Here is a 22558-nt window from a genome sequence, read left to right as displayed (position 1 = left end):
GCTGCCTGGCATCCCTGGCTGGGAAAGGAGACGCCCAAGGGGGCGGGGGGGGGTTACCCTGGCAGGGAGGGCGGGTCCTCTAGGAGAAAGTCTCAGGGCCGCATCCTCATCGGTGTCCCCTGCTCCCCACAGTCGGTGTCAGACACCGGGACACGTGGCCGGGGGCAGGAGGCCCTGCAGGGTTGGCTGGGGCAAACCCGCCGCCCCGGGAGCCCACACAGGCCTCTCTGAGGGGCAGCGAGTGCGTGGTCCCACCCATCTGCGCCTCGGCTGCCTGTCTTCAGAAGAAGAGGCAGCTAGAATTCATCTGCAAGTTCAAAGGAGATCAAACCGCGGCAGAGCCCCTCGGCTGGGGGAAGGTGACGTCAGTGTTCTCTTGAAAACGTCATGCGAGGACTTTGATCAACGTTAAGAACTGACTTTACACCCTTGACCCCGTGGCTCTGATCTCTGACCCTAACCCCACCCCCAGTGTCGCTGGCCTGAGGGGGTGCTCGGTTAGGGGTCTGGCGGTGCTGAAGGTCATCCATTCGCCTCTCTCTAAGTGTCCCCCTCCTTGTGCCAGGTCCCCTCATGACTTCTGGGACCCACACCCCACACGGGCTCGCCCTGGGGAACCACTCCCAACAGCCACTCAGGGATGGGAGCTGGGCAGCAGGCTCGGTGGGTGGCAAAGCTTGCTAGCCCTCTCTGCTTCCCCCCTCCCTCACCCTGATAGCGTTGCCCACAGCGGGGGGCTTCAAAGTGGGGTGCAACCCATGCGGTGGTCTTGCTGAAAATCCCTGGGGTGCCAGGAGAAATCTTAGAGCACTACAAGTCTTTGGTTCTGCTCCTGCAAACTATTCCAACCCCCACCCCCCCCACCCCAGGTGAACTAGGAATGAAGGCAGGACTAAGGAAGGTTAGGAGCTCAGAACAGTGCTGGGCAATAGCGATTCATTGTTCAGTCTGTGTCACCTGTTACTACCCATAAATTTATTCCCGACCCTGACCTTCAGCTCCTCGTTTTCCAGGTTCCTTCGACTCAAATCCGCCTCGCATAATCTCAGGAGGCTGGCAAAGCTGGACTCAGCACGCCCCTTACACAGAGGCGGCCACTGAGGACACGGGCGTCCCAGGGCGCGGAGGCCCAGGAGGGGAGGGGTCTCCCGGAAGCCCAGGGGGCGTGGCGAGGCGGAGGGCGTGGTTTCCGGAGGGAGAGGCGGGCCGGTTGCTGTCCAAGTGCAATGATGTGGTCGCTCAGACCAAGTCTGTCCACCTCGACTGTCCAGCGCCAAACGGGATCACTGCTGGGGCCAAACAGAACAGAAAGTCTCCAGCATTTAGAACCTCCGCGCCACCCACCCCCATGCAGAGGCTGGCGGGGTAGGGAGCCATAAAGATATCCCCCTCCCCGGCGCACGCGTTGGCAGCGGCTGGTGTCCCCGACGCTTAAGCTGCAGGGCCCGGAACAAGCTGCTTCAACTCCCCGATCGCGGGGTCCTCACCAGGACAGTGAGGTGCCCACTAGGGAACTGTTGTGAGCATTAACTGTGGCGACTGGGTGATTTGAAGCACCTAGCACATAATAGGAGGGGGACCCGCTCAGTCACAGCGGGTTCCCTGCAGCCCCTCCCCGCCCTCCACACCCCCACCCCCGCCCCACGGCTGCAAAGAACCGGTCCCTGCCCAGACTCCGAGCTAGCAGTGCGCCAGCGCGCACGGCACTGGACAGTCCTTCGCACCTGCGTGCTCATGCATGGACACGGTCCTCTGCGAGGCCTCGAAGGTGAAAGCTACTGTCGCAGGGGGAACGGCTTCGAGCGCCGCTGGATGCCCAGGCTTCCTGACCTCCCTGGGGGCGGGAAAGGGTGAGCCTGGGTTAGGGGTTGGGCAACGCACATGTGAGTGACAGTTCGGTCGTTCTGGCTCAGACAGCGGGGAACCGACTCCTCTTTGGGCCTCAGGTTCCTGTCTATGGAACATCGGTGTCCCGCAGCGCACGCACGGACTGAGCACTTACTGTGTGCTGGAGACGACCCGCACGCCGTGTCCCCCAGCCCTCGCTCTGCTCGGGAAGGCGGGCCCCCGCAGGTGGGCATCGAGCGCACTTCCCGGGGCGAGCAGCCCTCGTTCCCGTTCCCAAGCGAGGAAAAGAGAGGCCCAAGGACCGCGGAGGTGGGGTGGGAGCGGACTGGAGGGCGTAGGCGGGCGCCAACTTCGCTGGTCGAGCTGAGCGCTGGGAGGAAGGGAGACTTAGGCCCCTCTGAGCGCTTGGGAGCCGGCGTGAGCAGCTTGGAGGAACGCGGCTGGGCTGGGGTCTGGGTGCCCCACTTTGGGTCGAAGGCCCCAGCACAACCAATGTCCTCTCGGCACCCACGCGCTGTCCGCTCTCCCCGGGGGTTCCTGGGTCCCTCTCCGCCCCTTCCCAGCATGCCCTGCATTGGCACGACTGTCCCACCATCGGGTTCTGGGACCGTGGGGTGTGCACTCTAAGCTAGCCCCTTGGGGTCAGCCAAGCCGGGCAGCTCACGATCCAGAGGGGGAAACTGAGGCTCTGGGGAGAATTCACTAGCTTCAGGCCTCAGGGGCCAGGGCCAGCGCCACGAGGGGCACCTCCCGCTGCTCTTGGAAGTGCTCAGGGCCGCTCCCTGACGTCCATCTGCAGGAGGAACTCTCTGGAACTGCTCTAGCTTCTGTGGGGAGGGAGGACTTCAGGAAGGGGCAGACAGGCAGGGGAGGTGATGGAGAGAGAGGGGACGAAGGGAAAGCAGAAAGCTTGGAGACAGAGGCTGTGAGACACCCCAGACGAGACCAGGAGACAGAGACCCGCCCGCTGGGGGGGGGGAGGTGGGGCGAGAGGAATGCACAGGGAAGGAATGCCAAGTCCAGGGCCCTCAGGGGAGAGACCCGGAGGAAGACGGGAAAGATGGGAGGGGGAGTCTCGGTGAGAGGGGGCCCAAGGGCCTCCCCAACCACCTTGTTCCCCACCACTCTGCAGTCTGGGGGGGGGGCTCATTCTGGTCCGGGGAGAGCAGTGACCCCTTCCCTCGCCCTCAGCACAGCCCCTGGGGGTCCCATGACAGGGTCAGGGAGCCGTATTTCTGGGGGCCATCCTCTGGGCTCCCCTCCCTTCCAGTTTTAGCCCCGGGCGTCCGTCTCGCTCCACCACGTTCAGGTCTTTCAGAAGGGGATCTGTATGGCTTCGCCCAAGGGCCCCCCCCCCCGCCCTTTCTGGGGCTTCTCCACCGCCCTGTGCCCCCTGACCGTGGTCCCTGCCCTTCTCGGCCCCATCTGGCCTGGCCTCTCGCCCCCTCTCCTCCGGGGTGCCGACCTGGGGGTGAAATCCGGGGATCCCCACCTTCCCAGGCCTCCCTCCATCCACGGGGCAGGGTGGGCGGCCCCTCTCTGCATCCTCCTGCAGGAGAGGAATTCACAAGGCCAGAGCAAGGCCCCAGGCCCCCCTGGACACAGCAGCCAGGTGCTGGCAGCACCCCCAACCCTGACCAGATCAGGTCCCGCAGGGTGGCCCGTGTGCAGCCTCTGGGGGGGGGGGGGAGGGCCAGGCTCGGCATCTCGGAGCTGGGGGATAGCATGCCCATTTCAAGGCAGACAAACTGAGGCTCAGAAAGGAAGGGGCCCTGGCCTTGGGCCGGAGGGGGGGGCAGCTCACAGCCGGAGTCTGTCTTTCTCTCTGAGAGACCTTAGATCCTTGATATTATAATTCACAGAGGAACTGGCCCGTTTTCAAGACTCTCAAGAAGGCGGAGGGTGGGGTGGGGGCGGGGAAGAGAGGAAGAGAAAATAACCCATTTCGTGGATTGGGGGCGGGACTGGGAGGCGGCCCTGGGAGGACGTTCCCACCCAAGGCCGCCTGCAGCCGCTGTGTTTTTAGGCAATTTCCTCTTGAAGCCCCGGTGAGGGGCGCCCCGGGATTACGGGACTGGAGTTCCGGGGTTCAGTCCCACCTGAGTCCAGGACCAGGCGCCACCACCTACCGGCAGCGTGACCCGGGGCAAGACGTGGAGCCTCTCTGATCCCTAACCCTCCCCTCTGGAAGGGGAAGGACGCCTTTAATGGTGCCCGTCTCCCGGGGGCGAGGACGAAATCGGATCAAGCCTGCGAACCCCCCACAGGGGCCTGACACCCACCTCGGGCTGCGCCAGATCCCTCCCCACCACTCCTCCCGACCCCCTGCCCTCCCTCCGGGCCCTCGCGGGACTGCGACGGGCCCTCGCGGGCCAGGCGGAGCCTGGGGGGAGAGGACCAGCCTTCCGGGCCCGGGGTGGGCAGAGCCGGTGCACGACGTTTGGGGGTGGGGGTGGGGGCGGGGTGGGGCCGGAGCCTCCGGGTCCGCCTGACATCTCCAGGCTTAAATAACCGTGCGCCTTTGTTATTCGTCGGCAGCAAAGTGGTTCGTTACGCCTGATTGGTCTAATTGCTTTGAAATGGGATATATTATCTAATATTAGAGCTCGAGGAGGGGCCGGCCGGCCTCCGCTTTCATCTTCCCCAAGTGCCCCCTCATGTCGCGATCGCATTAATTTGGGCCATTTGAAAGGGGGCCCCCTCTCTCCCTCGCGGATCTGGGCCCCTCGCCCCTTCCGAATTTAAAGACACCGGGAAGCCCGGGGCCTGAGCGAGAAGGGAGCGCGAAGCCCGTGGGGGGAGGGGCGAGCAGGGGGAAGGAGCCTCGAGTCCGGCCGGCCTGGCGCCGGGGGAGACCCGCGCCCTGGGGCGGTTCCGCTGGGGCGGCTCCACCGCACAAGTTGGGTCCCCCGAAGCGGAGGAATTCGCAAGGAGCAGAAAACGCAGTTTACAAAGAGCTTTTTTTTTTCTTTCTTGACTTTGCGTTAATGAAAGGCACCGGAGCTCTTGAAAGGCGTGAAGTTCTTCTGCTCAGGTCCCGGGGGAGCAGCACCCGCTTGGCCCCGGGTCGGTGCTGTGGGTCGCCAGTCGGTAACGGGAAGCCTCCCCGGAGTCCTCGGCCCCTTCAAGCGGGGCAGTCCTCCCGAAAGGAGGGTGCCTTCGGTCCCTCCGGGCAGCTCCCAAACCTGCGACTCCCAGCCGCCGGTTCTGAGCAACGGAGGCCCAAAGACCCGAGAACGCGCAGTCTGCAGGTCCCTCCCAGGTTCCGGGATCCCGAGGTCGCGCTTCTGTCTACCCACCAACCTCCCCCCCCCAGGACAAAACACCTCCTCCCCCCCCCCCACCGCCCTCCTGGAGATTGGTGAATTCCCACCAAAATAAATCGTTCCGGGTAATCGGTTTTCATAGCACATTCATTCTATTAAAGAGGGCTGTTCGGGGCTCGCTAATTGCCCCGGATCCCACTGAGCTGCACATTTTAAAAAATGCACGCGGGGTTCCTGGGTCGAGGCCACGAAATGCACTGGGAAGGGGGGGGGGCGTAAACAAAAACCAACGGAGGCGACGGCGAATGCCAAAGTGAGGGGGGCCAGCCCGCAAGCCGTGCGGCAATGCCCCGAGAGTGACAACGGTGTAAGATGGGGTCGCTCTAAAAATTCACCTTTGTAGGGCGTGGGGGGGGGTTTTTTAAAAACAACACCACTTTCCTCCCCTCCCGCACACCCTGTTAACATAAGCGGGTTTTTTTGGGGGGGGGGGGTGCCACTAGTTTAATTGTTCAGAGAGTGGACGCAGGACAATCCGCCTTTTTGATCCCAGGTGCCCAGGCGCTCGGCTGGGGGACGGGAGTGCTTTCAGATGCCCGACCGAGGGCGGGCTGCGGGGAGGATGGAGCGAGGAGAGGCAGGCGGGGAGGAGAGCGGGGAGAATGGAAGCCGAGCCCAGGCGCGGAGCTTTATCTGCCGCGGGCCAGCCCTGCCCTTGCCAGGCGTGAATTACAGCCGAGCCCTCTCGGCTGCGCGGCGGCGGCGGCGGCGGCGCGGAGACCCGCCGGGGCGCGGGGAGGAGCGCCCGCGGCTCGGTGCTGGCGGCGAGATAACAGGCGCAGCCGCCCGCGGCGTCGGCTCCCGGAAGCCACCAACCTGGGAATCCGAAAAGGCCCAGCCAAAAACTACACGCGCAGAGTGCCCCGCTCACTGCCCCCAAACTCGTGCGCTTCCTCCCGTGGGAACGACACGCCCGGGAGATGCGTGGACATTCGTGTCTTCCCTCCAGCTTCCCTTCCGTGGGAACGCGAGCATCTTTCCCTTTTCCCGCGGCCCCGCTGCAGATCTGCGGAGGAGGGAGGCCCCTGCAATCCTGAGCGTGGAGTCCACGTGGCGTCTCCTCCGGCTTCCTTCTCCCTCGCGTCTCCGGACCTCGCGTGCCCGCGGCCCACCCGCCCAGCGGGGCAAGAGCAGACACGAACCCAGACCGAACCTAAAAAAGAGGCCGCGCGGTTCCGGCCCGGCTCGGGGATGCCTGGGGGCCGGCGGCAGGGCCGGGGGCTGCGGGTGCAGGCGGTTTGCTCCCGGGAGGCGGGGGCTCGACTTCAAGGGCCCCTGTGTCGGCTGCTGCCTTTGATCCGGCCGCCGCTGGCGCCTAAAAACAACATCCTCGTCTGCCTATTAGGCGCGCTGAGGGATCGTGACAGATTGTTTATCCCCGCAATTAGCATGCGGCCCTTCTCCCGCCTCCCGGCCGGCCCCCAGCCCGAGACTGGCTTAGCTGCCCCGGCCGGCCGGCCGGCCGCCCAAGACATCCGTGAGACCCTCTTGCCCCACGCGGCCCATCCTGAGGTTCCAGCCCCTGGTCCCCCCTGACGTAAAGGTTCTTAACTGGTGACTCCAAGTGTGCCCAGCGCCCCTGAAGTCGTTTTGTCTAAAGTGCATTTTTCTAGGGTGAAAGTTCGCCTTATGTCGGATCCTCAAAGTGATCGGGGAGTCGAACACTTTGAGATGGGAGGCTCAGACAAAGCCAGCGCGCTTTGTAAACGTTGACCCAAGAAGCCGAGGGGCCTCGGTTTCCTTTACCCCGCGTGCAGGGTGTGGAGGGGGTTGATCTAGCGACAGTTTAATTGGAAATGCCAGCAATAGAAGCTGGGCTGCCAGCAAGGTGTTCGGCCTACAGCCTGGCTGAGCGTTGCGGCGCTCGGCTCTATAACGGGACTGTACCGCCTTCCCTCCTTGCACCCTCGGGTGTACCTCCGCGGCCTGGGTTTCCCCCGCTGGAGGAACCTCTCCTTGTGCCCCAGGGGCCCGGCGGCGTTGCAGACAGGCCGCTTGGGCGCACCGCGCGCCCAGCTGGGCCCTCCTCGAGCTGCAGGCTCCAAGCCCAGAGCCTGCGCTGCAGTCTCGGGTGTGTACGAGGTCTGGAGAGGCGGCGTGCGTTTCACAGATGCCAGTATCCTCGAACCCGCCCCGGGGCCTTACCCTATCTCTGAGCCTGTGGACAGATGTGAGGCTGCTGGTCGCCCTGGCGTCTGCAGCCCGACCCCTCCCGCCAGACCCCGGACGCCGTCCGGGTAATAAAGTTCCCGCTCCAGTAATTCATTTTCCTTAATCTGGACGCCCCTAATCTACAGCTTTTATTGCGCCCAGTTAAAAGTCGAGGGAATTCGCTGTCCCTCCGCGCTCGGATAATTACCCCTAAATGGCCACGGCAGCCCCTGTGTTTCCTGGAGATTAGAACCCCGCGGTCATCAATGGCCTGTCCCGGGGAGCCGCCAATCATTGCCGCTAGCTCTCCGGGAGCCGCTGGCTTGGGCCCTGGGAGGAGAGGCCGTAAAGCCGGTGGCTCAGAAAACGGTCGAGCCCTGGCTGGGAGTTTGCACGGATCTTCCATCTCCCCACGCCCCCCAACTCATTTTCCTCTATTTTTTTTAACAACAAAAATGAAATCACGTTTCCTCCGAAACTGGCAAAAAAATAAGTTTTTCAAGCCCAGCCCCAAGAACCCACGCCAGGAGCTGGCCTCTTTCCCCCGGACCCCCTCCCCCACTCCACGAGGGGCGACCCGGAGATAGGAACTGTTATTGTTTCCGAGGACGCTCTGTTTGAGGTCAGGTTGAGGCCAGAGGAGGGTTTTGTTGACGTTCCTGTTGGTTTTATTTCAGTAAGTTCTGTATCAAAAGGGCCCGGCAGCTCCTTCCCCGGTCGGGTCGGGTGGGCAGGAGAGGTGGTGTAATCCTCCCGAGAGAAGTTCAGAGCGGGGCGGGGGAAGGACACACACCGTGTATGAACATTGACGATTGATTCCAGATAATATTGTATATTGGTACACTTAACACCCGCAGCCGCAGGAGCCTGGCTTCCTCAGGCAAACCTTAGTCCAGCGCTTAGGGAGACAGAGGCCCACTTGTAGGCAGAGGTCAACTTGGCGGGGATTGACGTAGAGTAGGAAAATAAAGGTGTTTTTAAAAAGCAAGTGATATTATGTCTTTCCGTTAGAATAAATAATATGCAGGTTTTAAAGCTATATGTAATACGTGTATACGTTTACGTTTATCCCGCAACTAGCATGCGGCCCTGCTCCGGCGGCCTGGCCCCGGCCCCCGGCCCGCCAGCGGCCTAGCTGCACCGGCAGCCCGCCCTCCACCGCCCTGACACACTCAACTCCAAGGACCGCGGTGGGGAAGAGGGGAAGCAGGTAGGTAGTGGGGGGGGGGCGGGCAGAGAAAAACGGAGCAACTGGCTGCAGAGAAAGCTAAGAAGAGCCGTGGAAGAGAAAAACAGACAGGGGTTAGAGGGAAAAAAGGGTAAGAAAGGCCATTAGGGAAGGGGAGGGCGGAAGAGAAGGAGCGGGAACGAGGGGAGGCCTCCAGGACCCCAGGAAAAATAGGGCCCCAAGGCGACCCAGACGGAGAGCGGCAACCGCGGGGCTGCAGCGCCAAGGAAAGTTTTTGCCGCACCCTCCCCTCCCCTGCTCTTCCCCGGCCCCGCCCTCCCCGGAGCGCCCCAAGTCCAGCGCACCCCGGGGCAAATCCAGGAGCCTCGCCCAATGGGGGCGCCGGGCCCGCCCCCGGGCGCGCTGATTGGCCGCCGCCGCGCTGGCCGCGCCTTATTAACAAGTTCTCTGGAAAGCGGCCGCCCGACCCGGAGCCGGCCAGTGCGCTCGGGAGCTCGGCCTGTGCGGCGGCGCCAGCGGAGAGCCAGGCCCAGAGCGCCGGAGCCGGCCTTCTGGGGAGGGGGGGAGGCGCGCGCGCGAGGGCCCGCCCGGCCTGGGCCCCGGGCGCTTCCAGAGGCCGGCCGCGCTCCCAGCCCGCCCGAAGCCCATGCCCGGAGGCTGGCCCGTGCTGCGGCTGGAGGGGGGGCCCGGCTCTGCATGGCCCCGGCTGCTGACATGACTTCTTTGCCACTCGGTGTCAAAGTGGAAGACTCTGCCTTCGGCAAGCCGGCGGGGGGCGGCGGGGGCCAGACCCCCAGCACCACCACGGCCGCGCGGCCGCCATGGGCATGGACGAGGAGGGGGCCAAGCCCAAAGTGTCCCCTTCACTCCTGCCCTTCAGCGTGGAGGCGCTCATGGCCGACCACAGGAAGCCCGGGGCCAAGGAGAGCGCCCTGGTGGCCTCCGAGAGTGCACAGGCAGCTGGCGGCTCGGCGCAGCCCCTGGGCGCCCGGCCCGGGTCGTTGGGCGCCCCGGACGCGCCGTCCTCGCCGCGGCCACTCGGCCATTTCTCAGTGGGAGGACTCCTCAAGCTGCCCGAAGATGCACTCGTCAAAGCCGAGAGTCCGGAGAAGTCCGAGAGGACCCCGTGGATGCAGAATCCCCGCTTCTCCCCGCCCCCGGCCAGTGAGTAGCCAGAACCAGGCAGCGGGGGAGGGGACCGGGCGGAGATGTGGGGCCCCCGGGCGCCAGGCCGCGCGCTGGCGCCTGCTTGTCTCCGGCGCTACCGTACCTGCTGCCCGTACCTGGAGCCGGTGCTGTGGACACTTTGGCTGGGAGGTCGGGCTTTGCGCATTCACTACTTCCACCCAGGAAGGTGGTTCGAGGCCTGGCGCAGGCCCAGCGCTGGGTCCACTGTGGGGTCCTGTTCTTGGCCAGGCGACCCTGCGGCTGGGGCTTCACTTTGTAGAACTCGGGTGTCAGATCATCGTGTCCTCCTGCCCCCACCAGACAACCACCGGAGTCCCCGCTCCCGTGTCCGACCCTGCTGCGTCTCTACCCCACCGGGTGGGGGTCCGAGTGGCGCGGACATCTTTCATGCACGCAGAGTTTCACTTTCTCACAGCAGAAGTCTGGTGTCTCCCCCCACCCCCAATTAAAGTATCTCTTTGCCAGAGGGTTCTGAAGCGCTCGCAAAATCCCCCCTCCCGCCTTCAGGTTTCAGGCGGATTCTTGCTGCTCTGGGTGGGTTAGGGGGAGGGGGGCGCTCAGGTCCAGAGGAGGGGCGGGGCACCGAGTTAGTTAGTGGGAGGCGCCCCCTCCGATCCGGTTGGAAGCGCCCGAACGTTGTGACTGGGCCAGTAAAGCGGACTCGGGCCACCAAAGGCGCTTTCAGGGTCGTTCCAAGGCCTTTCGGGCCCCTGGCTTTTCTGCCCAGGGAACGGGCTGGAAGGTATTTCAGGAGCACGGGAAATTCCCAAGTTTTCCTCGCTTCCTCCGATTATTTTGCGCCGCATAATAGCAACCCGAATTCAATGGCGTGATGCTGAGGAATGATTTTTATCTGGGGATTAAACGTCTTTGAAAGGCCAGCCCCTCCCTGGGCCTAATGGCTACAGAAGGTGGCGCAGTGCTGGGCTGTCCTTGCGGAAAGGGGGGCCCGCCCCTCGGGTGGCCCCGCGGAAACTGAGTCGGGGGACGCCAACTGCTTCCCGGTTTGCAGGGGCAGAAGGAGAGACTTGAACGTGAGTTCGTTTGACTCACACCCTGGTGGTCTGAGAGCCCAAAGGACCGTTTGTTTCTTGTTTGTTTAAGGCATGAAAAAGTGCATAATTAGGCAAAACCCGCATGGTGAAACATTCCACATTTGAATTCATTTTCCCCCAGAGGGAAGCGGCTGAACCTGACTGAACTGCTGCTCTCCTTCCTGACTGAATAGGAAAACGTCTTTCCGGGCCCTGGGAATTCGGTCAGGGCCTCGCCCGGACCCTCACATCGGCAGGATCCCCGTTGTCCTGGGTATAATTTGCTCCACGCATTAGCCGGCCCCCACGGCAGGCGTGGAGGCCTCGGCTGGACCAGCGGACCCAGTTCTGGACCTGCCGGAGCCCTCTGCTTGGGTATTTGCTCACCACCCAGCCTCGAGGTCTGTTTGAAGCCATGAGAGAAAGACTGCTCTGCCCCGTGGGTGTCTGCGGGCGGAGCCCCAGGTCGAGGAGAAGCCCGAAGCTGTTACACCCCTCTTTCCTCAACCCCACGTTTGATGTGACCTGAGGGCGAAGGCACTGGGGGTGGGAGAGGCTCAAGACCGAGGTCAGGTACCCAGATGGCCGAAGAAGGCCCGTTAGAATGAAGCCCTCGCCCTGCCCTGGAGCTTTATGTATCTAAGACACTTACTTGGCCACGGTGGTGTGCCCTCCGTGACAGCCGGCCCTGCTCCCCCTGCAGCCTCAGGACTGCCCGCAGAGCCCCGTGGGAACCCAGCGTGTGCAGGTAGAGTGGGATTTGGAGAGCTGAATTCCGTCACGCAGGGGCCTAACTCCGCACCAGGCGCCTGGGCACAGGCCAGTGTTTAGCGGGCACACAACACTAAGAGTGACTCTGGGCCGGGCACAGGGCCCCTTTCTGTGTGTTGTCAGCCGTGTTCCTTCAGCGGCCCCACTGCGTTTGGCGGCTGCAGGAGGCCCTGCTGCCGCAGGCCTCAGTGGCCATCCAGCACCCAGGCCGATGCACCGCTGCCCAGTAACATTCGCGCCTCGAACGTGGGTGTATGTTTCACCTGAAAGCCTAGCTTCCTCATTTGCCAAAAGTAGGCTCTAAGAGCGTCTGCCCTGCGGGGTTGTGGTGGGAATCGGAGGAAATACTTAAGGAATGCCACGTCGACAATGAATAGCCAGCGTCGTCATCCACTATGAATTACTATTTGGGGCAGGTGATGCTCCCTCGCTCTTAACCCCCTGACTCTCTCTCTCTCGGCCCCCTAGGGCGGCTGAGCCCGCCGGCCTGCACGCTGCGCAAGCACAAGACCAACCGCAAGCCGCGGACGCCCTTCACCACGGCGCAGCTGCTGGCGCTGGAGCGCAAGTTCCGCCAGAAGCAGTACCTCTCCATCGCGGAGCGCGCGGAGTTCTCCAGCTCAGCCTCACCGAGACGCAGGTGAAGATCTGGTTCCAGAACCGCCGCGCCAAGGCCAAGAGACTGCAGGAGGCCGAGCTGGAGAAGCTGAAGATGGCCGCCAAGCCCATGTTGCCGCCGGCCGCCTTCGGCCTCTCCTTCCCGCTGGGCGGCCCCGCGGCTGTGGCGGCTGCCGCCGGCGCCTCACTCTACGGCGCCTCGGGCCCCTTCCAGCGTGCTGCGCTTCCCGTGGCGCCCGTGGGACTCTACACGGCCCACGTAGGCTACAGCATGTACCACCTGACATAGAGGGCCCCAGGCTCGCCTGCCTGTGGCGCCCGTGGCACCAGCCACATCCTCCAGCCCTGATCTCCTGCAAGCGGCAGGGGCCGCCCCCAGCCAGCTCCCCCCTGCTTGGCCCCTCTGGTCCCCCTTCCCTTTAGCCCCCACACTGCTCTGGGTTTTCCTCCGTGGCGCCCCGACTTCACTCTCTGAAGTCCGTTCCTTTCCCAGAAAGTGACTGGAAGGGCCCCTTCTCTTCTAGAATCTAGATCCGCCCCTCGTGTTACAGGTGGGGAAACTGAGGACAGAGAGGTTAAAGAATGTGTCCGCATGGTCCCCGGCGGAGTGACTGGGTGGACCAGGCGCAGAGGCCGCTTCGCAGCATCGCCGTCCCCTGCCCTGGCAGCAGGCAGGGAGAGCACAAGAGCAGTAACTCTCGATGGGCGAGTTTGCAAGGAACAGCGGGAGAGAAGAGCGCTCCTGAGAGAGCGGCCCTGGTCCTTCCCCTGGAGCACTTAGAACCTCGCGAGACATTGGCTTTGGGTGGCGGGGGTGTGGGGCACGCAGATGCGTTATGGAGGAAGGTGGAAGGGACCTCTCTGTTAGCAGTACCAGGAAGAAAAAAATTGTAAAAGTAAAAGTAAAACTCTGTTTCTATTTAACAGTGCATTGGTGTGGCTCTCGAGAATCCCTTTGGAAGGGATCGGGTGTAATATACTGTATATTTGAAATTTTATTATCATTTATATTATAGCTATATTTGTTAAATAAATTAATTTTAAGCTACAAGACACGATCTCCGTGCTGATTTAGCGTTTCGCTGGAATTTGTACCCCTCGCCGTCTCTTCACGTAATCGAGGGCTTCCCCGTGTGGCGGTCGGTCGCTGCACCCCAGCAGCTTTCTGAGGCGACAGCAGGATGTTCAGGGACAGAGGGGGGTGTCGTGCCGAACACACGGGACAGATCTGCATTAGCAAAGTCAAGTGGAGAATTGAAGCAATTACCTAGGATAATTAGGCTCAATTTTCCAATTCACTTTAAGCTGAAATCGACACTGGTTCAGGCGACCCAGAACCTACTCTTTCTTTTTTTTCTCCCCTTTTAACCTGTCCGCGAAAACAAAGCGAATCACCCACATGGTTTGATGACTGCAGACGGCTAATCCAGACAATTCCCACCCCCGCAGACCTGGTTTTCCCACAGGAGGCCAGGTGGGGGATGGAGGCGCTGCTTTGCGTCTCTAAATCACTGCGCCGGTGTAGACCGGATTTGTGGAACTAATTTCGAGCTGCCAGAATGTGAGCGCTTTCACACCCCCAATTATGACCCCTAAAGAAAAAAAATGCCGAAAACGTAGGGCGACTGCTTCGCGCCTTGGCTTGTCCTTTGCATGAGCCCGGCCTCCCAACTCTCACAAACTTCGTTTTCCTTTTATATAGAAGGTTAAGTTCAGGCTTTCCAGGAGAATATATTTGAGCGAGCGCCAAGCTTAGCCTTCTGGGGGAAATTCTGCAAGGATGGCGAAGGCAGAAAATGACCTCTCCGTGGATACAGCCAACTCGGTTCCAGGCGCGGCTGTGTTCTCCGGCGAGTTGGGGGCCTCCCCCCGCCGGCTTAATTCTCACCAGAGCTGCGCAGCCCCTCCTCACCACCCCACTTCGGTCTCGAAGTGGCCGGCGCCTCCAAACCCCACGCAGAACAGCCCCCGGGCAGCCTTTGCGGCAAGGCGAGCCACTGGGACTGCAAGCCAGCAGACGGATGGTGGTTAAAACCTTAAGTACCTGGCGTTGGGCTTGCGGAGCGTGGATGTCCCCACAGATAGAGACCGTTGAGCAGTGTGGACACCCAGTCGGGGGCGCGCTGCGTAGTTTATAGCTGGGGCCGAGGTCCGCCTAGGAATTCCCAGAGCGCAGGGTTTCGCGCAGGCACCCTGAGCTGGGGCTGGACATGTCCCAGGGTACCTGGGTCTCCAATCCTTCAGCCTCGGTTCCTGGGCAAAGGTTCCCTTCCCCGTGGCTGGGCTGCAGCCTGAACGTGTCACAGTTCCCCTTCCCAAGGGAAGACAAGCAGCTTGCTGCGGAGTGCCCGTCGTCCGTGGCACCAGATAGTCTGGGGGAGCTACCGGCCTCTGGGCTTCCAGAAGTGCGCCAGAACCTGACTCCGGCCCTCTTGGTCGCCAAGAGCCCAGAGTTAGATCTAAAGAAAGTCTCAGCCTCGCAGGCCCATGCGGTGGGGGCTGCGGTACCTCGCTGCTGCTTGCACATGCAGTAAAAAATTTTTATCCCCCCTATAAACTGAGTAACCTGAATGGCCGTGTGGAGGACACCCCAGCTCTCACAAATCTTCCGGGTTCCTTTCCTTTCTTGGGAGTACATTGACCTTGAAGTCAGGCAAGCCAATATAGTTCATCTCAGCCCTGCCACTGACTGCCCGACTCCGGATAGAAAAAACACCTCTGGTCCCTTCTTTCCTCAGTTTTCTCATCTGCAAAATGGGCCGGGAATTACCTCCCTCCGCCCCCATAATTTTGGGGAAGGGTCAGCGAGCCCCCAGGTGGAGGGCGCCCAGGGAATATCAGTCTGAATTTTCTCAGTTCACCGTGCGTCCCTGGCACCGGAGTGGTTTTAGCGCGCACGGGGTAAGGGGAATGGCGGGCCACGATCGGGTGTCTCCGCCGGCTGGGGCTCCCAGGCCTACTGGCTCCTCGAAGCTTGGCAATTTAGGGTTCAGGCAAATTCAGAACAACATAATTGCAGTAATGAGCACGGGCTCCCGCTCTGCAGACGCACCGCGGCTCCAGCGAGGCGGTAGCTGCAGGCCAGGCTGGCGCGCCCCCTCCCCCCACCCAGGGGCTCAGCGGAGAGTAGCAGCACCCCCCACCCCCGCCCTGGGACCCCGCCGAGTCCGCGTCCGCCTCCGCCCCCACGGAGCGTCTCGGGTCCGGGTTTCTTTCCAATTCTATGCCTCCTAGTTTTCTCTTTTTTATTTCTTTTTGTTCAGCCTTTTCTTTACCCCCGCCCCCTTCTGGTTCCGAATTCCCTCTCTCGCCCGGCGAGTGCGCACAGAAGGTGCTCAATAAGTGTCTGCTGGATGGGAGCGGTGCGCTGGGGTCGGGGGGATGAGGGCCCTGGGCGAGGTCGCGCGGGGCTGGCGGGCCTGGGCGGTGCGGCTCCGGGCACTGCTTTTCGCCCATCGCAGCCCAGGAAACTCTTCAGCCCTTCAAACTCGACTGCGTGTTTATCGAGCGCGGGCGGAGCGGGCAGGGGGTCCCAGGCCCGGGCCTTTACGGACCCCTTTCCTCCGCTGGCAGGAAGCGCCGGGTCAATCCCGCGGAGCCTCCACCTACCGCGTCCGCGGGAGTTCGCGCACACGCCGCCTCGCCACAAGCCCCGGAGATATTTTTACGAGGGGACGACTGCGGTCCAGAGAGGGTCCGTGATTGTCGCGGGTCCCAGAGCCAGTAAGAGGCAGAGTGGCGACTGGAACGCAGACTCCGCTCCGGAACCCACGCTTTCCGCGCACCGCCCAGCCACCTCTCCTCGAGGGTCGCAAAGGGCCGGGCTGTGCTTGGGGGGCCTCGGGGGGGGGGGTGTGCGCGCGGTAAAGGGCCTCGGAAACCCGCCTGTCGCTCGCTGGGAGACCGGCCGGCCCTAGCTCTGGGAATCTCACTCCTTCCGGTCCCTCGGGGGGAAGAGAGCGTCTCACCTGCCCCGCACGCCTTCTGCGAGGGCGTTTTCGTTTTGTTGGGGTGTGGGGGCGGGGGTGGGGGGAGACCGAAGCTTCCGTCTGCAAACTCAGTTTCTCACCACGCTGGTAGCACCCCGGGGCCCGCGGTCCCTGGTGTGGAACCTCGGGGGGGAGGAGACAGGTTACCGGGGCAGCCGGGACCGGGGCGCTCCCAGCCCCGGGCGCAGGTCGGCGGGGGCGGGGGGGGCGGGGGGGCGCGGTCCGCTCGGCTGGTGTGGGGCCGCAGAGCTCGCGCTAAGAGCGCCTTGTTTAGGGTTCGTTTCTCCGCGCGCTGACCGGGGCTGAAGGCCCAGGTCGCGCCAGAAGCCCCGCGAAGGCAGTGGCTCACGAGGCCTCGTGAGGTCCCACCCGAGGGGGTCTCGGTGGGAATCTTAGGGCTGTAAAGCTGTGAACGTGCTTGACCCTCCATCTTCCACCCCCTACGCCCCGAAATGTCCCCCGTAGTGACCCGCGGCCCGGAGGTGAGCCAGCCCGCCGGGCCTGCGCCCTGCCTGGAGCCCTTGGGGCGCAATGGGAAGCAGCGAGAGGAGGCCTCGGCCGCCTTTCAACTTGGCGGCTGGCGCCGGCCTGGCCGGGCCTCCCGGGCCCTGCGGCCTCCCCGGCTCCGTCCCCCCCTCCCAGCCAATCGCGCCGAGGCGCGGCCCGCTTACTCCCCCAGGCCGGCGGTCCCTGCAAGCACCTTAACCTGCCCCCCACTCAGGACCATTCTCCACGGCACCTGGGAGGGCTCACTCCAGACTCTCACTCCACCGACACCTCCCCCTCCCGCAGCGCGCAGCACCCCTGCTCCAGGCTGGGAGGACCCTCTCACCACTCGGACCTGCCTCCTCCACAGCGCCCTCCTGCGGCCTCGCGGCCCCACAGCCCAGGCTCTCTGCAGCGTCTGCGGGGCCTGAGGCCGCACTGCGCTCTCTCTGCTACAGAGAGCTCCTACCCGCGAATACACCACGCACGCACGCACACAGCACCAGCCAACACACATCATCAATGCATGCATACACAGCACCGCGACAAACATCTAACCCGCACAAAACCAACACAACGCACGCACACACCGACAGACACCCAACACACATCCAAACAACACACCATGCACACAAACAGAACCGTACGCAACACCCACCACTCACGCACAACCCGCCGAGGCACACAAACAATACCTTCCACACGTGTGCAGCACAACACACATCACATATACACACACAACCAACACAGGCTGCACACTATGCACAAAGCTGACACCCACACCCACAACCAACACGCACATTCCAGTAAACACACAGCCCGTGGAGAGGTGAAAATACACCCTCAAGGTACATCCCTACAGTTCTGCCTCCTAGGACCTGGTGACACTGCAGACACACATGATCTGGGGGTGGGGGACCCTGAGACAGATGGTGATTGGAGGAGATAACCCCCCAGAAACGATGCACTGAGAAACCCAGAGGAGCCACGGAGGGCCCCAGGAGAGTGGGCTGCGTGGCTCCCTGTGTGAAGGAGGACGTGGGGTGGGGCCGGGGCGGCTGGTCCCCTGCCTGTGTGAGCAGTCAGGCAGTCCCAAGGCCCCAGGAGGCAGCAGGGGTCCCTGGGAACTTCCTTACAAGAACCCCTGGAGACCTCAGCTCTCCTTCCTCCTCCTGCAGCTTCCCCTCCACACCCCCCACGCCCTCCCTCTTGCACCCCACCCTCTCCTGCCTTTGCAGGAGTCCTGAAGCCGGCGCCACACCCAGGGTGAGCGTGGTGTCCTCACACCCACCTGAAGTCTAATCGCCTGGCCTTGCGAATCCTGGTTTGGGCACTTATTAGCTGTGTGACCTTGGGCCAGTTACTTCCGCCCTCTGAGCCCCCCTTCCTTTGTCTGTGATGTGGAGTCACGATGACACGCTCTTCGTGTTGTTCTGGGGAGAAAGTGAAATGTTCTTGAGATGGCTGGCTCTGCCAGTGTTCAGTGTTGGTGACCGCTTAGAAGAGACCGTCTGGGCGTGAGTGTGCCTCCTGGAGACTCCAAAGGACAGTCCTGCTGGAATCCAGGTTTCTGCCTCCCCGATGGGGTCTCCAGCAAGGCAGCCCATATCTCCTTCTCTGCCTCTGAACCCAGCTCTTCTCTGGGGGCCCCCAGCACCGCCGCAGGGGCGCCGCGAGGGCGTGTCCTTGGAGTACTGAAAGCAAAATCAGTCCCCCGTTCTGAGCGCCGGGCCCAGTGGGGGCAGGTGGAAGGGAGGGCCTTTGCCCCCCCATTTCACAGGGTGGCTCCAGGCCAGTGCCCAGAGGAGGGCCGGTGCTCAGCTGGGGCTGTGTCACCGCAGGGGTGGGATCCTTCACCCCCCCCCCGCCCCCACCCCTGCCATGAGAAAGGGCTGTGACGTGGCTGGGGTCTCTTCTCCAGAGCAGGCGCAGGGGGGCGCTGCAGGCAAATGCGCCTCTGCAGGCCGCGTCTGCGGGGGTTTGCGGGGGTTTGCGGGGGTGGGGGGCTCCGTCCGCAAGCCTGCCCTGCGCCAGCCCAAGCTCCGGGCTTCACTTTCCGGGCACCTTTCGGGCTAGCCCTTGGCGGCTGCTCAGGTGGGCTGCCCCGAGGGTAGGCTGGACTCGGGCATTTTGGGATGCTATTTAAAAAGACACCTCGTTTTCTCTCGGATAACTCCCGGGGGGGCAGCAGGGGGTCCTCAGCAGGAGAAACGGCCATGGTCAGGGCCACACCTACTGGAAGAGAATGTCTGGGGCGGGCCGAGGGGCCCACCTCGCTGAGCTCTCTCAGGCTCAGTCTCCACTTCTGGTAAAGAGGCTTACACGACTCCTCGCCGCCGCCGGGGAGAAAGGGAACGGGCGCTCCCTCCCCCACCCCATCCTGTTGTACGTCCTTTGCGTTCCCACTGGGGGAGGGGAGTCCCAGCACACCTGCCCCTCCTGCTGAGGTTGAGCCCTGGCGTGCTCCAGGATCACTGGAGAGCTCCCGTGATTTAGGCCCACGAACTCTCACTGTCTGGCAGGTGTGCGAGGTGGGTGTCCCACGCCACAGAGCAGGAAACAGAGGCACAGAGCTGCAGGACTGGGGTGAGGCCACAGAGCACGTGACAGCCGGAGCGGAGCCTCTCACCAGGCCCACGTGCTGGGTGCGGCGGACCTGGCCTCCCGCAGCCTCAGGTTCCTGGTCTGGGACGCGATCACTTCCAGGCTGGTGCGGAGGAAGCCGCGGGTGACTGACATGGAAATGCGCCTTGAGATGCAGAAGCCCCTGAAGCCCAGGGCCATCCCTCAGTCTCACTCTCGGTCCTTGACCTCTAGGCCCCTCACTTGGCAGACAGGAAGTCCCCATCCCCAGAGGGGGTTGGGGGCGGGGCCAGGTCTGAGGCTGGGACAGACTCCCAGGGGCGTTCTTGTCCTGGTCCCCTCCCTGCCACTCACACACACGGTTCTAAGTCCTATCACAAGCAGGGAAACCAAGCCGCCAGGCAGCGGGGTGGCGTGCCAGAGGCCACATGGATGTTCAGGCCTGGACCTGTGCCCTCCACTAGCCGTCCCTGCTGCCTGGGCCCAATGCGGAACATCCTCCTGGTGAGTCTGGCAGGCCAGGCTGCAGTGCCCGGCAGAACCCTCCTCCGTCCAGAGTCAGGACCCACCGGGCTGCCTTGTGGGCTCGGTGCATCCCTTCACCCGCTGGGACTGGGGAAGACCCGCTGTCGCTGCTCTAGAGAGGCACCGTTGTCACCAGTGGGGTCCCTTGTAGGCCAGAGAGCTGGGGTTCGAGGGGGTCGTGCTGTTTGACCAAGACCAAAGAAAGTCTAGGCAGAGCCTGGATCCCCCATTTCAGGCCACGGTCTTTCATAAACGGGCTTAATGGCATTGAACACGACCAAGACACTGACAGACACATAGGAATTTAAGGGAGGGATGAATACATGGTGCGGGGCGGGGCGGGGGGGGGGTGCGGGGAGAGAAGAGCAGGGCTCGGATTAGAAGCACGGGCAAATGGTCGAGGCTGGACTTCTCCGTAGAGGCTGCTTGTGAGCTGGGGCAGGAGGAGCCTGGAGCTCTGACAAGGGCCAAGGGACGAGTCTGTCCTGGCGAGGAAGCCGGACGTGCAAAGGCCCTGAGGCAGGAACGAGGCTGCCCAGGCTGGCACTGGCCTCTGGTGAGGCTGACCTACAGGGTCGGCTCTGCGTTTTCTGAAGGTTCGGCCAGCTGCGCAGGAGGGGTGCCTGGGTCCAGCCGGGTGGGTAGAAGCGGTGGCGCCTGCACCAGGGTGGCCCCAGAGAGGTGCTTTTTCCTTGGAGCATCCCCCTTTTGTCTACGCTGTCCGCTGCCCCGTGCCAACCAGAGGATTTCTGCCATGCTTCAGCCCAGGTCCCAACAATGTTCTCTCTCCCAAGCTTACTCGGAAGGAGACCCCATGCCCAGGGGCCCAGCTCCCACCCTGGATTCCCCCTGAACTTGGCCTTGCCAGCTGGGCCTCAGCTGTGGGGTGGAGTCGTCCCCACACCCCGCTCCTGGAGCTCCCAGCCCTGCTCTCGGCCCCTCCCTCTGACACCCGGCGGCAGCTCCCGCGGCCCAGCTGTGCACCAGCTGTGCGGGCGTCCTCCAGGCCTTCGCTTCTGGAGCTCCATGGCCCTTCAGGGCCTGCGCCCTGCCCATCTCCCGGCCAGGAGACTGGGGCCGGGGTGGAATCCAGAGAAGGAAGGGAGGATCCAGGGGTACCCGTTCGTCCTCACAGGAGCAGGGAGACAGGGGGGTTGTTACGGGATCATCCCCTGCACTCAGGAGCACGCTGCCGCTCGAAGAAGCGAGGTAATCCGCCCAAGGTCACATGGCTAGACCGGATCCCAACCCGCCATGTCAGGCTAATGCCCAGCGCGCAGAACTTAAGGCTGTGCCCACTCTCGGGGTGCATGAGTGTTGGGGGGCACCTGGAGGGGAGGGCCGGCATCCAGAACCCAAAGGCACTCTCTCCTCAATAATCAGAGTGCGGGCCTCACTCCTGCCACCGTGGTGTCCTTACGGTGCCCATTTAAAGGAGGTGGAACCGAGTCTGTCCCGCCCCCAAGACTGCAGGCCTGAGTACACCTGTCAATCTCCTGTCTGCCTGACAGCCTGGACAGACCGGCTTCACTGTCCACTCGCCGGGCTGGTTCCGTGGGACCTGCTCTCTTCTTGGGTTCAGTGCTGAAGTCACCATCTCCACGTCCTTAGGAATTTCATCTTTGAGTTTACGTTTCACAAGTGACATCTGATGTGCTGGGGGCCTAGACCTGGCTTCGGATGCCCCTGGGATGGTTCTGGGCTGCAGGCCCCACCCGGTGACGGCTGCTGTCCTCCACTGGCAGGGGTGCGGGCGCCAGTGTGGCGAGCGGCGGAGCTGGGTGCACGCACCCTGTGACCCTACATGTACGGAGGCGGGCCTGATGTTGACACAGAGGGGCGGGCAGTCTGGTGGGGGTGGGTGTGTTGCCCACCCCCGATGCAGGTGCCTAGCACGTCTCAGCACAGAGACTGCAGTGCCCTTGGGGGTCGGGGGTCACCCGTCCGCCACGGGCTGGGGCAGTGGGTGTGAGGAAGAGGAGGCGCCTGACTCGGCTGCCCCTGCTGCTGGTTGGACCTGGTGACTGCAGCAGGGGCAGCCCTGGCAGCTGGGGGCTGGGCCCTTGCACGCCATGTCACAGTCTGTGGTCCCAAGTGCCAGTGGGGATGTGCGCCCGCCTGGCCCACCCCTGTGGCCTGCGTGAGGGAGTGGGACATCACACGGCACGTGGAGAACCCACGGCAGGCTAGGAGCGAGGCCACAGAGCAGGACACGCTGTCTGTGTGAGTGCCTGTAACAGCTCGTCCCCTGCTTTCAACAAGGGGCCGTGCGTTTCGAGTTGGCACTGGACCCTGTACATCGTGTGGCCAGCCCTGCCCCATGTCCCAGGGGGCTTGTGGTTATTTCTTCCCCGGGGGCCTGGGGCCACTGACCCGGTCTGCAGAGCTGAGCTTCCAGGGGTCTGGGTGTAGGGAAGAGCCCCCGCCCCCTCAGCTAATACACAAGGCTTCAAAAAACAGGACACCTCTGTCCCCAGGGATCCCAGCTTTATGAGGAGGTGCTCTCAGTGGCACCAGCAGGAAATGCCGCCCAGTTCGGCGTGACATGTCTGTGGCGGGGGCTTGGGAAGTCCCGGCTCGGAGTCAGAGAGCCGGCCCGGCGCACAGCCAGCCAGCCAGCTGCAGGTGCAGGTCCTGACCAGCCCAAGGAGGAGCCCGCGGCCCAGGGAGAGTGTCGGTCTTCTCTTTTGCGAAGTGTCCCCCTTTCTTCAGGAGCCCCAGACAGTGCTTCCGTAGCCCCTGTAGCTCGCCGGCTGGTCTATTCTGTCTGGTCCTCCAGAGCAGTGTGGGAGGGGATCCTTGAAAAGTTTACATCGACCGCTTCACTCCCCGGGTCTCAGCCTTTCAGTG

At 63.1% G+C, this 22558-nt stretch overlaps 1 protein-coding gene across 1 annotated transcript; it reads left to right on the top strand.

The window, feature by feature from the left end:
- Positions 1 to 8978: 8978 nt before the first annotated feature.
- On the top strand, positions 8979 to 22350 carry MSX1 (msh homeobox 1). The gene is given in 5 exon segments (XM_028506680.2): positions 8979 to 9322; positions 9325 to 9678; positions 11976 to 12122; positions 12125 to 12720; positions 22340 to 22350. Coding segments are annotated over 4 exon segments (903 nt in total). The 5' UTR covers positions 8979 to 9210; the 3' UTR covers positions 12415 to 12720; positions 22340 to 22350.
- The last annotated feature ends 208 nt before the right edge of the window (positions 22351 to 22558 follow it).

Source organism: Phyllostomus discolor, chromosome 1 (genome assembly GCF_004126475.2).
Source record: "Phyllostomus discolor isolate MPI-MPIP mPhyDis1 chromosome 1, mPhyDis1.pri.v3, whole genome shotgun sequence".
Lineage (NCBI taxonomy): Eukaryota > Metazoa > Chordata > Mammalia > Chiroptera > Phyllostomidae > Phyllostomus > Phyllostomus discolor.
Note: the sequence above shows the minus strand (reverse complement) of the source record. Positions and strands in the feature narration are given on the sequence as shown.